This window comes from Falco punctatus (assembly GCF_963210335.1).
Source record: "Falco punctatus genome assembly, chromosome: 17".
Lineage (NCBI taxonomy): Eukaryota > Metazoa > Chordata > Aves > Falconiformes > Falconidae > Falco > Falco punctatus.
The window spans coordinates 8151804-8167400 of NC_137597.1; the positions used below are offsets into that span (position 1 = coordinate 8151804).

At 51.1% G+C, this 15597-nt stretch overlaps 1 protein-coding gene across 1 annotated transcript; it reads right to left on the reverse strand.

The window, feature by feature from the left end:
- Window positions 1–1525: 1525 nt before the first annotated feature.
- On the reverse strand, window positions 1526–14922 carry AMPD1 (adenosine monophosphate deaminase 1). The gene is made up of 15 exons (XM_080367841.1): window positions 11580–14922; window positions 8244–8418; window positions 7585–7750; window positions 6324–6486; window positions 5875–6094; window positions 5320–5449; window positions 4841–5035; window positions 4429–4560; window positions 4172–4335; window positions 3912–4038; window positions 3296–3459; window positions 2785–2905; window positions 2159–2332; window positions 1884–1994; window positions 1526–1691 (listed from the first exon to the last, which is right to left on the reverse strand). The coding sequence occupies exons 1-15, from the start codon at window positions 11599–11601 to the stop codon at window positions 1536–1538; spliced, it is 2220 nt and encodes a 739-aa protein (XP_080223967.1). The 5' UTR covers window positions 11602–14922; the 3' UTR covers window positions 1526–1535.
- Between the last annotated feature and the right edge of the window lie 675 nt (window positions 14923–15597).

The window sequence follows — 15597 nt, forward strand, 5'->3', positions numbered from 1 at the left end:
CTGCCTGCGACTGAGCGGGTCGCCGGACCAAACGCTCACACATCCCCTCCAGCCAACAGAGCCCCGGCAGGGCAGCACACAGGCTCATTCAGCAGCTTCGCTGCTCCCAGCTCCGCTCTCCTTCTCGTGCAGCAAGGTCACCACGCACTCATCCCCCCCTTCCATGACCCCAGCAGCCAGGGACAGAAGAGACCACATCCCCCACTGCACAAACACATTTCCAGGGGCTGTTTTTCCTGTGACTCCTACTCTTCTTCTGTCATTAGGGTCGATGCACATCGCAGCTGTCAAACAGAGCTCCCAAAACTACTAGGGCTCTATGAGGGTCGTGGTAGCCAGGTGCCCAGTCGGACAGGCTGCGTTTGGCCACGGTCACTGGAATGGAGGGGTCGCACCACGAACCAGAAAAGGCAAGGGGAGAGTGGCGCAGTGTAATGCTGGCCTGCAGCTCGTGCCCTCTGACAGCATCGCCATCGCAGACCTCTGTAACTCCTCAGTGCAAGCCAACACAAGTAACTAGCGCTACCGAAAACATCGCAGCCTGCCAGGAGACAAGCTGCTCTATAGAGAGCCTGTACGAACTCCTGAGGGGCTGAGGTGGGAAGGGAGCTGCCCAGGACCGCGGGCGGCTGCCGGGTGTCTCGGCACCCCCGGGACTGGCCGAGCTGGTGCTCGGGCGCGCTCAGGGTGGAAAAGAGTTTCCTGATGTTCGGGGGACTCTCCCGTGCGCCCGCCTGGACCGTCTCCGGGCTCCCCGGGGAGCGGCGCGGCAGGGCCCGCCCCGCAGCCCCCCTTCAGGCGTGCGTACGCGTTAAGGTGCGTCCCCCCGCCCGCTCCCCCCGGCTGCGCGGGGCGAGGAACCGCGACGAAACACGGGGCTGGTGACCCGCGGGGCAGCCGCCGGGCTCGGGCAGCCGCCTACTCCCCGCGTGGGGCCCGCGCCCGGCCCTGCCCGCCCGGGGCGGCTCACCAGGACCCCCGGGGCAGAACGCAGCCGGCCCGGTCACCGGCTCTCCCCGGAGGCTGGCGGGTACCGGCGACCCCGCAGGCACCGGCGGGGTCGCCGCCCGGCTGCAGCACCTCCCGCCTCCCCGCTGCGCCGGGCTCCCGCCGGGGCCGGCAGCGATGGACCGCGCCGCCACCAGCACCACCGGCGGCCCCAAGCTCGGCCGCCGCTCCGCGTGCAGCCCCCGCCCTCCCCGGGCCGAGCTGCCCGTCCGGAGCCGCTGGTGACGGGGCGCGGGTGAGGAGCCCCGCCGCGCCGCGCGGCCCGGCCCCGCCCCCCGGTCCCGCTCTGCCCCCGCGGCGGGAACCGGCCCCGCACCCTCTCACCCGCTGAGCCCCGGCTCGGTCCCGGTCCCGGCCCCGCGCTCGCAGGACGCTCCCGCCGCGCCCCGCCCTGCCGCCCACTGGCTCGCGCGGCCGTCACTCAGGCGGCAGCCCCGCCCCCGGCGCAGGGTGCAACGCAGCTGCTGACAGAGCGGCCTTTACTGCGCGGCCCCGCCGCCCGCCCGGCCCCGCAGCGCCGCCCGCTCCTAGTCGGCCTTCACGCCCTCGGCGATGAGGTTGAGCTCGTAGCACCAGGTCTCATAGCGGTAGGCCACACGGATCTGGGCCACGTTTGTCTTCCGGATATCGTTGCCCTGGAGTCCTTCTTCCTGGTAGTTTTCACCCAGGAACTTGGCCTTCTCCTGCCGGAGACAAGGGCGGCGGTGCCGGCCTCAGAAGCCCCGGCTGGCGGCACCCGGGGGAGGCGCTGGCTTCGGCCGAGCTCCCTCAGACCCTGGGAGGCAGCCCCGAGTGCGGGGAGGGGGCTCCTGGCCTGGCCCGGCCCGGCCCCTTTCAGGCGCAGGCCCGCTCCGCCTGCCCAGAGGGGCACCTACCTCATGGGACAGGCCGCACTGCAAAACGCTGTTCCTGGCAATTTCACACATGTCACAGGTGTTGAGCTTGAAAACCTGGGCAGCAATGGCATACTCCTCCATCAGGGGCTCCTGCAGCCACAGGCTGTGTTAGAGGCCACCGGCTTCTGCCAGCACAGCCCATGATGGCCCAGCATGCTGGATCGGCTGCAAATGCTGCTGGCTTCCCTGAGCAATGAGGCCCACACCATCCCAGCCCCATGTTCAGAGCGGGAGGTGATCAGCTTCCACTGTACCTTGGTGAAATGGAACTGCATGGGGTCATCTGTAGAAAGGGACACCATGAGGCCCTTCTGGTGGAAGTCAGGCAATGGATTCTTTGCATACTCCAGGAAGAGGCTGTTGTTGCTGAGTGGGGACATAGCAATGGGAATTTGGGCAAGGTAGTACAGATACTGCAGCACCGGGCTCTGCAAAGGTGAGCAGAGTTGCCAGGTTAGGGAAAAAGTTGCTGCGCCCTCTACCTCTCCAGGGTCACTCCTCAGAGATCTCAGTGCCTCAGAGCACGTGTGTGCAAGAAAAAGAGACAGCCAAGGCAGCAGTCCTCCAGGGCCCACTGGAGAGTGAGAGGCCAAGTGAGTTCAGACCTGTCTGATTTCAGAACTTAGCTGGCTCGTGATAACAGACTTATCCAATGATAGGCCTGTGAGGCTGAACCCCTGAAGTCTGAATAGGTTTCTCAGCTACATTCCCAAACATGCCTGGAGAAACTCAAGAGAGTTTGTAACATCTGCTTGAAGCCAGGCTGTGTCAGCCTACAGCAGAGGCACAATTAACTGTCAGCTACAGTGAAGGCCAGCTGTGAACACACTTTTCTCCTCTTCCATGCCTGGGCTGCTCTGTGGCAGACTACTCCACTTACCTTCTTGAGGTTGAGACCATGGGAGATATTATCTGCTGTCATGAAGGCTGTGAGCAGATGTGTGATGGCTCCAGCTTCCCCACAGTGTGGGCGGAAGAGGAATGTGTTCATACCACGCTGCCTAGGCACATGGAAGAAGGACTCAGAGCAGGCAAGCAGCAGGGTTATGTGGCATATAATGCAAGGTTCCCTGACTTCAGTTCCAGCTCTGCCCCTGCCAGTGGGTCCCTAAGGATCCAGCTTGACCTAGGAACACATTACTTGTTCTCTTTTCTCCTCTGTGCACACAATAGATGCATCTCTGCAATCCCAAAGTTTTCACCCCAGTCCATCACACTTCCTACCAAGGAGCGTTTGGATTGCTGTGGGACATGAAGCTCCAAACTATGCTGGTGGCAAAGCAAGGAGGGCCTCATTTCTGCCACTAACAATCAAACTGCTGAGACAACTCACGAGTCAGCCCCGCTTCTGCCAGACCATTGCAGGTCCCTTAGCAGATCCTGGGCCTTACCTGCGTAGGTTGTTAAGCACCAAGATGTTGGCATACATATAGTATATATAGTAGGTGTAGGATGGGTTCTTCTCAGAAGTCCACTGCTCTGGCTTTGGGCTTTTAGTGCAGAACATGTGTCCACTATGCTTGGATTCATCATCCACACTGTCAAAGCCAGTGATCTGCTTGGCAAGGTAAAAAAAAGCTGCATCTCAAAGCTCCCCAACCTTGTCATGCCCAGGTAGGCTGGCTCACCCTGCCCCACTGCAGCTTGCCACAGCCCAGCTGTAGCCTGTACCCCTGACCCACCCCAGAGCAGAGGCAGGGGCAAGGCTGCAGATCTTGCTCCTCACAACCCCCCAAGCTTTATCAAGGGCTAGAAATAAAGCTCACCCCAAACCACTTCTCCAGGAGGTGAGAGGGCAGCATTTCTCACAGCCCCACAGCAGCCAGCTCAGGGAGTCTGACCCCTCCCAGCAGTTCTGGACACATACCCCCTCTCCCAGAATGTGGCAGTAGGGCCACAAGCCCACTGATGACATTTTCCATATCAGGGCAAATATGCCATTTCTTGTGCACAAACAGGGATGTCAGTGCTCACCACATCCTGACAACATCATCAGGTGACACTCACATGGCGTAGAAAGACACTCAGCTCTTTGTGGGCTCGAGGATTGATGGTTGCCTCAAACACAGGAACAAAGATATTTTCCAGCATCTTCCCAAAGTGTGGGAGGAAATTCTTAGACCTGAAGACATCGCTGTGGACAGAGACAAGGATTAGCTGCTAGCAGAGGAGCAACATGACCCACTGTCCCCACAATCCCTTCAGGATAAAAGATGAGGTATAGTGCACTGTAAGGCACAGTGCCTTCTCAGACCCACAGCACGTACTAAATCCTGGGTACTTGGATCATCCACTTCATGTTGGGGGAATAGACCCGATGTTTGTTGAACCAGTTGGCTAGCTTGTGCCACTCCTCAGCTGATCGCCCATAGATTGAGAGGCGAGGCTCTGCGTGCTGGTACTTGGCATCCTCCAGATCAGAGCCAACCTCCTGCAAACCATAACAGATGGTGGCATGGGGACCCTGCAGCCACTGGGCACAGCAGCACCACAGCTTAACAGGTCTCCTCCCCTATATTCTCACCTTGATGATGGTAGCAAAGTACTCGCCATTGATAGGGTTCTCCGTCTTCAGATAGAGGTCACGTAGCTCACTGGCACCCACAGGATTGTACTTGTCATTGAACTTGTCAAAGCGCTGAAATGTCTGCCGCCCCTGGAGAAGGGAGGGTCAGACAGGGTCAGGGGCAAATACTACACACACACACACAGACACACAGACAGACACACACACACACAGAGACACTGGGCCCAAGCGTACCAGCTGAGCAGGGACTGATCCAGACAACCCACAATGGGAAAGCTAGGAGCTGCTGCACCCTGCCAGAAACACTAACATGCACATCAGGGGTACACAGGGAGGAGAAAAGCCATGCCTACAGGGGTGGGTGAGAGTCACCCAAGGGTGGTCTTACCCTAAATTCCCTACCACTTACAGCATGGACATCCAGGGAATCCACTGTCAGGTCATAGGGGTGCAGATTGAGCTGCTGGAAAAGCTGTTTCAGGGTGAGCTGTTTGCCCTTGGCATCATAAACTACACGGTCAGCATCCACACGGTATGATTTCTTGATGAAACGCAGAAGATGCTTCTGGTTCATGCAGGCTGCAGCATGGATGTGTGTGTCCACCTGAGAAACCGGAGGGACAGCTATCTAGCTTCAAGTTGGGGTGCTCAGGTACCTTCACAGGGAGGCTAACTAACACCTTAGGCAAGCCCAAGTTGTGTGGGGAGCATGGCTCAGCCCAGCAGATGAGCACAACAGGCCTGGGCCAAGAGCAGCCCAGTCAGCACCACCCCATTAGCAGGAACAATGGAGCAGCCACAGACCTTGACTGTAATATCTAGTTCTTTGGGAAGGGAAGGCATCAAGACGTCCTCAGAGTCACAGTGGCTGTAAGCCTTGCCATTTACCTTGCGGCAGTTGTAGAAGTCCCGGTGGGGGTTGTTCTTCAGCTCTTTCATCTCCTCCATCTCATTTAGCATTTGGTGTACTTGGAACTTTGATGAGAGGAACTTCAGGCGCCGATGAGTGTAGGTCTTACTAGTGAAAGCAAAGGACAGAACAGTGACTGGGCTCCTTATCCCTCAACACAGGGGCATGGCCCTTCAAACAGGGATGCAGCTTTCACCTGAGGTACAGGAGCTCATGCTGGCCTGGGCTACTTCCCTAAGGTGCTTCTCCTGGCTCTATTACAGAGCTTCAAAGGAAGGCCTGGCCAGGTGTGAGCATACCTTCGGGGTGTGTCTCCAATCCCTGAATGGTTACTTCACTTAAGACCCCAATCAAGGTGGCTGACAAGGGCTAAGGACATTTTGGTAGCCAGCAGGCTGCAGGTATGTCATCAGTAGGTTCCTCCCTCTTCCCAGGAAAAGGAGGGGGCAACTCTGGCTCTGCTCTGACCCCCCTCTGCCTGCTGCGGCAGAATCTGTTCAGCTGCACCCAACAGTGCTGGGTTGTGCACTTACACAGGCCCCTGTGCAATCAGGGCCAAGAGGAAGTTCATGTCATCAACAAAGTCCTCAAGGCTGGGGTAGGGCAGGTCCTTTGGCTCATTTCTGCCAGCCGCTGCCTTGTCTCCATAGATGTAAGCTACCCCATCCTTCATCTGGACATGGTATCCCAGGTCCTCGGCAAGATTCCCAGTTTCAAAGGGATCCTCTCCATCCTTCACTGGTGGGGTGAACACTGGACCAAAATGAGAACACCATGAGGCACAGGCTGCCAACCAAAACTCCGCAAGCCTGCCATGCTCCTCCACCCCAGGCAGAGGGCAGGGACAGCACTGCCACTGTGACACTAGAGAGGAGGCCTGAGCAAGCGACTCCCCTGTGGGGCACTTCCACAACCCTTTTCTCACCCCTGCTCACCCCATGCTGAAGCCAGAGAGGAAAACCCTCCAGGTGCCTCAGTGTACCTGGGCCAGTGTTGCTCGCCCTCCAGACCTCGCCTTCGATAGCACGCAGGTACTGAGATGGGGTCCTGGGGAACCTCTGTAGAGACTGCTGCATGTATTTCTCCCGGATGCACAGGGCACGGTACAGGCCTTTGCAGACAATTTCAAAATCTTCAACTGTCACCTGCAAGAGGGCTGTTGCTGAACACAGCCACACAACTGGAACCTAGCTGCCCGAGAGACACCCCCGTGCACGAAGATGTAAAAAGGACAATTTTGTTCATGGCAAGGTATGTATCTTGTCGTTCCCTCCCTCCTGCTGCTCTGCCTGAGCAGGGCAAATAAGGGATGATAGGCAAAGTCCTAGACATGGCAAAGGGAAGTTCCTCACACCAGAACCAATGAATTCCAGCTGTCATCCCCTCTTACATTCCTCACTGTAGACTGTAGTTGCCACTGAAATGGAAGCCAGGTTTGCGCAAAACACTAAAAGCTATTTTTGGAGCCCAGACTGAAACTGAAGCAGGATCAACAGCATACAGTGACCCAATGTGTCAAGAATTTTTGATTTACTGCACAGACAAGTGTTTTGGGCAGTGAAGAGAGGTCACATTGGAGCAGCATGGGAGAATACCATGAAGTACTTGCAGCTCATTACAGTCATGGCAGAAGGAATGTGCCTGAGCATGGAGGGATTTTCAGCTTCCCCTAACTGCTCCTCCGCTATGCAACTCCAAGCTGAGCAACCGCCTCCAGCCCAGGAGGGTGCAACCTGCCAACAGTATCTCAGAAGCAGCACAGATGTAAAAGGAGGCTGTGGAGGAGAAGGAGGAATTAGCACAGGATGTGATAGCAGTCCTGGTCAACTGGCTTTAGGTGACCCTGCCCGAGCAGGGGGGGCTGGACCAGATGACCTCTGCAGGTGGGATTCTGTGACTTGCACAAACCTCAGACAGATATAGCTGTGCGCAAGCAGGAGCAGGCTGTGACAGAATAAGCATGGGCTACCCCACCCTGCCCTCCCTTCTGCCCTGTCCGGAGAATCCCATAGGAAGCATGCAGCACCACACAGACTCTTCTAAGGCATTCAGCTCTGGATCCTCAAGGGATGCAGCAGGGCACCATCAGGTGCTCATGAGACATGGACTGAGCTGGAAGACACCGTCTATCCCCACTGCAGCTGGTACAGGCTCCTGTGACACTGGGCACTACTGAGGGAGAGGCAGGGACTAGATGAAGTGGTATTCAGCAAGGGGAAGGGTACAGCCATGCAAGTACGTACACCGGAGGCATAATCCCCTGTGATCTGTACCCGCTGGAAGTCAGGCACAGTCTGGTACACAGGGGAGGTAGAGATGACTTCATCAAGAGCAGACAGGCTGGTTATAGACTTCTGAGCCACGGGGACTGCCAATGCAATTGTCTTCAGGCGGAGTAGGCGCTTCCTCCTGCCAGGAAGGAAAGCCTCAGGCAAACAGCCCCAACTCCATGGCCACATGTAGGTGCACAGTCAGGGGCACTTACCACAGCTGTGTTCCGACTGTGCACAACATGAGTCATCTCACTGGTGCTTTCTGATACTACCAAGAGTAGCGGCCACAGCACACAAAGTACATGGACTTTCAAGTATAGTCTTTGCCAGTCGCACCTTTCTAGAGAGAGGTCTCCAGGCCTCCATCTCCAACAGCTCTGTGGCCATTGCCATGCTGACACCCAGGGAACAGGCCATGGGTGCCTTTCTGTCCAACAGTGGGAACCGTTGGAGAGGAAACCCTGAAGTACCTGGCAGATGCCCTGGGATTACCAAGAGTCTATCCCGTGGGTGTGGTAAACTGTTTTCACAGGCCTTAACTTGTGTTCCCCCTGCTTTCCTCCAGCTCTGGCTGGGGCTGTGCAGGCAATGCTCCTCTCCTTTCCCCAACTGCTCTGGTTGTTGCTCACCTCTTTTCTGTTGTGGCAGAGCTCTCCTGAAGCATCATGTGCGCTCTCATTTCCTCACGTGAGATGGGGCATACCTCTTCCACATCAAAAGGAGAGATCTCTTGCCTGATCTCCTCATCTTTCACCTCAGAGGCAAACACCTTCTCTGCAAAGGAGCGCATTGCCTCATTCATCTCTGCAAGGAGAAGAAGCAGAGTGCAGGGTCACACAGGCATCTGGTTCCCAGCCACCCTAACAGGCAGGTGCCCCTTGTGGTCAGCTTCACGCTCAGCTGTCATTTCCTTATGACACCTCCACCTCCACCTCCATACTGTCTGGAAGTTTTTAAGCAAACTCCGAAATCTGCAACAAGTTCACAGAGCCTGGGACGCACATAGTGGGTGGAGACATACCTAAACACCCCCAGTACACCAGAAAAGGTAAATGATACCCACAGTCCAAGACAAAAAGGCCCAGAAAGAAGCAAGTCTTTGGGAAGGGCACTTATGAGAACATGCAGTGGGGGGAAGAGGGGAAGATGACCAGCTCTAGGAAGTCTGAGACACACCTACTCCACAAAGCATCCAGTCAGGATGAACACAGAGGCATAGATGGAGATGAACAGAGCTAGCAGCCCAAGCACTTAGTTCCTGCCACCACAGTGCAGCTGAAGAGCTCCTAGCTAGGCATCCATCGTGTGCAGCATGCTGCAAAGGTGCCAGCTAATATGGCCCTGTGGAAGTCACCATTGACACAAGTTGGCTGGAGCTTTATGAAATAGGAGAAAGAATGTTAAAAGCTCTTCCACTGCCAACAAAATACCGCAGAACAAGAACTCAAGGGCTTTTCTGGTGACATCTCCCAGAAGCACACATTTGCACAGCAGTATATGGACACTAATCGAGCAGGTTTCACCAGCAGTTGGCAGCTCAGCATGAAGCATAGTGAGGATCAGTGCTGAAAGTTGGACCACACCACTGACATGTCAGACAGGAGGAGGATGCAGTCAGCAGATGAGGGGCAAAGTGGAAAGGACTGACATGCATGGCAGAAGTGTGCCAGACCTAAAAGAGATTTTCAGTAATGACCCTAGCCATTTTTTTCCCCACACAGTGTTGGTGGGGTCAAAACAGTTTATCCCTGTAGCCCTGAATTTGCAGTTCCAAGGTCCTAGCTGTGGGTTAGTGGGAGTCCGTAACATGGGCTTCCTTTCCCTGCTGTTATGTGGTAATGCAAAAGGGCTTGTGCTGAGTTACAAATATATGGGAAAATTCTGGCCCTACGTCCATTTCTTAGCAGTGCAATGTCACAAAAAGAGGATTTCAGTAACAAAAGTTGTTTGCTGTTGTAAAGCTGCTGTATCATCAATAGGCCCCAACCTGCTTCTTAGAACACAAAACGCAGGTTTTTTTGCACTATCCCATTATTTCCCAGTGTTAGGGACTCTGGGATGACAGGTGTCTCAGCAAGAAAAGTTTTCTGCTGACATGTAAGGCCTCAGCAAACATGAAGTAGGAAGATGAGGGCAGGGGGCACCATTACTGTGGACTTCAACATGAATAAAGGAGATGAAGTATTGGATCTGTCCCCTCATGGATCAAATCCATTGGGAGCAGGATGCATTCAAAAGCAGTTACTTTAGGCTGGATCTCTGGTTAAAAAAAAAAAAAAAAAAAGGGAAAAAATCCAAACCCTAAAAAACAATAAAGGTGTGAATAAGTGCAAGGGAAACTGCGAAATGTTTCATTTCCTGCCACAGAGAAAAGAACACCACTAAAAAAAGTTTATCCGCTAAGCAGGAGCTTAGGGGTGCTAGGACAAGAGTTTACAAATGGCAGGTTCACATATCAAAGGACCAAAAAGCTGGAACCATTCCATGAAACAGCGAGGGGCACAGCTAGCACCGCTGAGAAATAGCATCTTCTCAAACTGCTGAAAGATCGCTGTGACCATGATGTAACTGCTGGTAGTTTCCAGTGATCATGTCTGGCCAGTATTACAGCATATAAAAAGCCTACCAATATTCCCCTTTGTCTTCTGCTGTTTGAAACAAAACAGAAACAAAATAAACCCAACAGATCAGCCCCTCAAAATCTAAGCCTTTTTGCCTAATCATCACACCAGTGATTAAAAAGGGATTAGTAAGGTACAAGTTTAGCCAAAGCCTTCTACTTACCAAAGAACAGTACTTATCACAGCGTACAGTACAAAGATATAAGTTCAGTGTTGATTGTGCAGGAGTGGCCTGCACATAAGTGAACCACACTGCAGATACCATTCACCCTGAGGCCCTTCGGCAGAGCTCCTGCTTTACAACACTCTGGGTTTCTCTGCAGCTGCCCAAAGGGAACAGCATTTTCTAGCTTAGATGACCTCAGCCAACACTGGATTGCTTTGCTATTTTTTATCTGTGACTCGCCACCCTTTGTGAAGATCAGGATGGGTTGTTGTTTCAAAGATTCTAAGTTTCATCCTCCCGCTGCCTTTGGTCACATCTCCATTTATTCACCAACAGGATCAGACAGCTGAGACGCTGCAGTTCCACAGACTTTCACTCCTGGTCATACAATGTGGCATCAACATTTTGGGGGTGCAACTCATGCCCTTTCCATCTGACCCAGAAAATTCAGACTGGAGCTCTGGCATCACAAGTCACCAGCTGCTGACTTCCCAAAATCCGGCCGCAATACTCTCCTGGCATTTGAACTCCACATATTCATTTGCAAACTAAGCATCCCAGAAATGCCTAGTTTGACCTTTCATCTCTTTAGTGGATGAAAATTACACTCATGAAGGTCAACAGACTCCCACTGATGTTGCAGGGCTGGGCTTTAATACTAGCCTCATGTACTAGGACAGTGTCTATCACACCACACAGCACTGCAATTGTAAACACGCTCTTTCCAGAACTGTTTGGTGCCGATATTCTTCAGGGCTCTGTAATGGCCGTCATAAGTCCCTCTGTACTGTTCTGCAAGGCCTGGCTGGCCCTACTCCTGCTGCCTAGCTTGTGTTCCCCATCCTCTCAGACCTGCAGCACCCCACATCTTCTGAGCTTAGCCAGGTCGACCAGAAACTCCTGAAATCTCTCTGACCTCTTTCACAGTGATTTCGTGGTATCACTACAGGATACATTTACAGGACACATTACACTGCCCGAGGTACAATATTTTTCTTCAGTACAAGTAGAGCAAGATTTAAATAACAATGCTATTTCTTTGCTGCACTACCCAAAAATGTCTCCAAGCAGGAATAAAAATGCTCAAAGCCCCCAGTGAGGTCCCCTGGACTGCAAAGGTACCACACTATCAAAATCTCAGAGGCTACAGGCTAACGAGCCTTGTCTTTCAGACCTACCTGGAATTTTCACCCGTGACATCTTTGCAGCAAGTTTGGAGACCCTCAAGTAACACCCTACTGTAACAGAGCACAAGTAGCTGACTGACTGCACAACAGCCTAACACTACTTTTGCTGCCTTCCCTTCCCTGTAATTAGACTCTCCCACTCTAAAAGGAGAAGAGAGGTCATCTGTAAGACTATTTAAAGTGCAACCACAAGCACTTGCACTGAAACCAATGAAAGCAGGGCTCAAATTTAACTTTCTTCTTTTTTTTTTTTTTCCCCTTTTCAGTTAGGCTTTCATTTTACATTTAGTAGAGTTTCATTTGTTGTCTGGTCAGATTGCTACTTCCCAGGATAGTTGCACCTTTCTAAAGTGGACTGTGGAAATCAGTCTTTTAAGAGAGACTAAAACTGATGTCTTCTGTGTTGAACCAGTGGTATAAAGGAAATCCCTAAGGCACAAGGCTGATGTTTTCATCAGAACAGGAGCTGTGGATAGGTAAAAATTATGTGCTCTCACCAATCAGTGTGCTATTCAGGGGAGATTTTTCCTGAGAGAGGGGTCTGCTTAACAGACTGGATTTTAGCAACAGGAGTTGCACAGATGTCCTCACATCTTCCCAGCTGAATCAAACAAACAAACAGAAGGAAAATATACAAGGAGCTATATTTAATTCCTGAGCTTTTCAGGAACTGCCTTTATAAAACTTTGTATCATAATGTAAAGTGATGTTCAGTTCTGCGCGTGGTGAGCCATAACCAAAGCACATACTACAGAGACCGGCCCTTAGTCCAATCCCAGGTGTGGCAAGAAACTCCTCCCTTAAGCTCCACACCCTGGCCTGGATCTGGTAGAGCAGGGTATCACTTTGGGAAGTACCTTTTAAGTAGATTCTTTCTAGCATACAGGCATTGAGGGCTGTACCCAGTCCTTTAGGGTTTCCTCAAACCTACTTCAGATCTCTCACATGAAGCTAGAAAAGAGCTCCTGCCTGACGAAAATGCCCAGAATCTGTAGGCCCTTTGTGTTGCCAGGGTAACCCTGAGCTTCTGACTCAGCTTCCTGGTGGGAAGTGGGAAGCCTAAATGGGTCAGCAGGATACAATAGTTTTGATTTGAAGCAGAGTCTTTTCCTGTTTATTTATACTTCACGTATTGACGGAGATGAAAAATTGCACTGCCATCAGCACAAGTCGAGCAAAGCATTCAGGCTACCGTCAGCAGCCTTGCTGCTAGTTTAAAAGGTGACTTTGGTGAGAAGATTGAAGGGAACAGAAAAACTAGCACCCCAGGAAAGACAACATTGTTTGGCATGACATGTGCACCTAAGGGCTTCCTGTGCTATCTTTTGTAGGAACAGTTATGAAAAGGCCTTGTCCCAAAAGAAGGCTAGAGTAAGTGAAAGAGTTGCTTGGACAAGATAGAGAGTTAGAAATAACAAGTCATAGAATTTGTCCATAGGTACATGGGAAGCTTGTGGCACTACCAGTCAGAGAAGTCAGGTGAGCTGAGACCTGGTGCAGCATGTCCAGCTCAGATAACTTCCAGAGCATCCAGAAACTCTCTCTGAAACATCACTGCTTGATGTGCACAACTTCAAAACACATTGGGTAACAGTTAAGAAATTTTCCAGAATTCAGGGAGTTTTAGCCCCACTTCCCAGATATTCCCCAAGAATATAAATTGGTCCACCCCTGCAAATTGCAAAGGTGCGGACAACAGGGCAAAGCTGGGATGCTGTTACAGTCTTGATCTCTAAAACCTGGTCCCCTCTCTCATGTTGATAGCAGTCTTCAGTTTCTGAATTGTTCTTACTCATTCCCCGGTTTGTGAGTCCCCAACACCATGTTACTGTTACTGTTTAATTTAAGGTCAATAAAACCGGGCTCCTGCTTGTTTGCACTCCCACAAGGACTATATCTGCCCCTAACCTTTCTGGATATATCAATATCTTAGGATTCACATCTGAAACCAAAATTAACCTTTAGGGTGCAGAGGTCATCTTCCTCAAGAGGTCTCTTGATCCCCTAGCTTTTTAAATCACAGGATCAATTCATGTGGGTTCATGATAGAAATATGAGTAAAGCTTGGGTATGCTGTGCTAAAGTTAGATCTACAGCCTCTACAAACCGAAGTGCCGACTACAAACAAGTCATCTTCCCACACTTTTTCAGCCAGAAAGTGAGTGATTCACACCCAGAGGCTTCAAAGTGGCTCTAAAACCCCACCACACTTTTATCTCTAGGCTGCCTTCATTCCACCTGGGTCTAGTCAAAGCAAAATACCCAAACATGCCAGAAAGTTGACAGTTTCAGGTATTTAGCAGGATCTTCCTCTCATTCACCTAGCAGAGCAGTCATGCCACAGGGGTAGCTGTCCAAATATAAGCCTAGGGGCAAGTTTTGCTAGAAAATGGTTTCAATTCCTGAAGAAGAAAAGTATTAATCGAGAGAAGGTAATGGGTAAGCTCAGAAGAGCACTCCTTGTGTTGTGCCTTTTGAACAAAAGCACCTTGCATTAAGAGCCTCGGCAAGCTCTTCTCTCCCACATTGCTCTTAGTAATTCTCTACACAGATTCCTCTGGGGCTGTTTAGATCAGTCTCTTTCCAGTATGCAACAAAAGCCAGGAAGTCCCTCAGGTGTGAAGTAGTTTCTAGGAACAGATGGTTACAGGTAACAATCAGGCTGGTGGAAAGCTTTCCTAATAATCCAAGAAAACACTTGCTTTTAAGCACCCATCTGTACTCACATTCTGGATCTCTCCTTTTGGAACAGGCAGCAACTGCTGCAGCTGCACAGTGCAAGGAGCTTCACAGCCCTGTTGCTAGGTGTCTGTCCTTAAAGTTACTTGCACAGTTAACAGGTCGGACTCCGGGTTCCACAGGCCTGACACAATGTCTTAGGAGAAAGGCACTTAGAGCACACTTACTGCACTGTTCGACACAGTGCCTTATTGCTACAGAGAAGTATTTTAGAAGACCAAATTAAGCAACTTAAAAGTCTAACAGAGAGCATGATTCGGACACAGTAATAACTTCATAGCTGATTCCACTCTTGGAATATCAAGTAAAGAAATTTCCTCTCCCCCTTTTTTTTGACTTAGCAAGCATCCTTTCCAAGGGCAAAGTCAGCACAAATATGATGAGGGACCCCACTGCAAATACAGGGACTGAACACAAAGGCAAGATGCACGACATGGCACAGATTGGTGGAGTATTAAAAATGGACTCTGGAACAAACCTATGGTATGTCTCAAAGCCACTCTCACTGCTTATTCATGCTATAGTGGACACATATGATACAGCTGTTCATGCCATGTTACATGTGACAATCTGAGTGAACCTAGATCCCACAGAGAAAGCACGTAGCATTGACAAGCTTTCTGTAAGCCAGTCGTGGATCCTCTGCCCAGATCACTACCACAAAAGGAATGACCAAAGAATTCAGAGTTTATTCTTTAAAAAAATTTATTAAGAAGCAAAATAATTTACTTCAAATGAAAAGAGATGCATTATTGAAAGCAAATAATTATACAAAGTAACAACAAAAATTAGCCCTTGGATAAAAAGTCCAGATCCCAACAGTTCCCTACCAGCCTGGAAGTTATACAAAAGAGGCCTGGGGAGTAAAGGACCACATACAGGATCAGTATGCAGTTCAAACTTCCACTACTTTCCTTCCCCCCGTAGGCCTGAAGTTGCTTGAAATGCACTTCTAAGTCATTGAACTGTACTAAAAATTACCACGGTTACTATCCAAAGTCCTACTGATGACAATAAGAACAAAATTTGAGCATTGCTGTTTGAACAAGACCATGGAGGAGGGACATCAACAGTAACAAGCCATAGAGTTACACTATCTCGTTACACAGCTGTTCGCAGTCTGTGACAACAGAAATATTTATTTCAGTTATTGGCACTGGTAATTTTTGAACAAGAGCTTTACTCTTTTTTTATATTTTACATCTAAGTTGTTTATGCCTGTTCTTCGCAGTCACGATAGTAAAGTTAGCTTGGCACTAACATGGTGTTG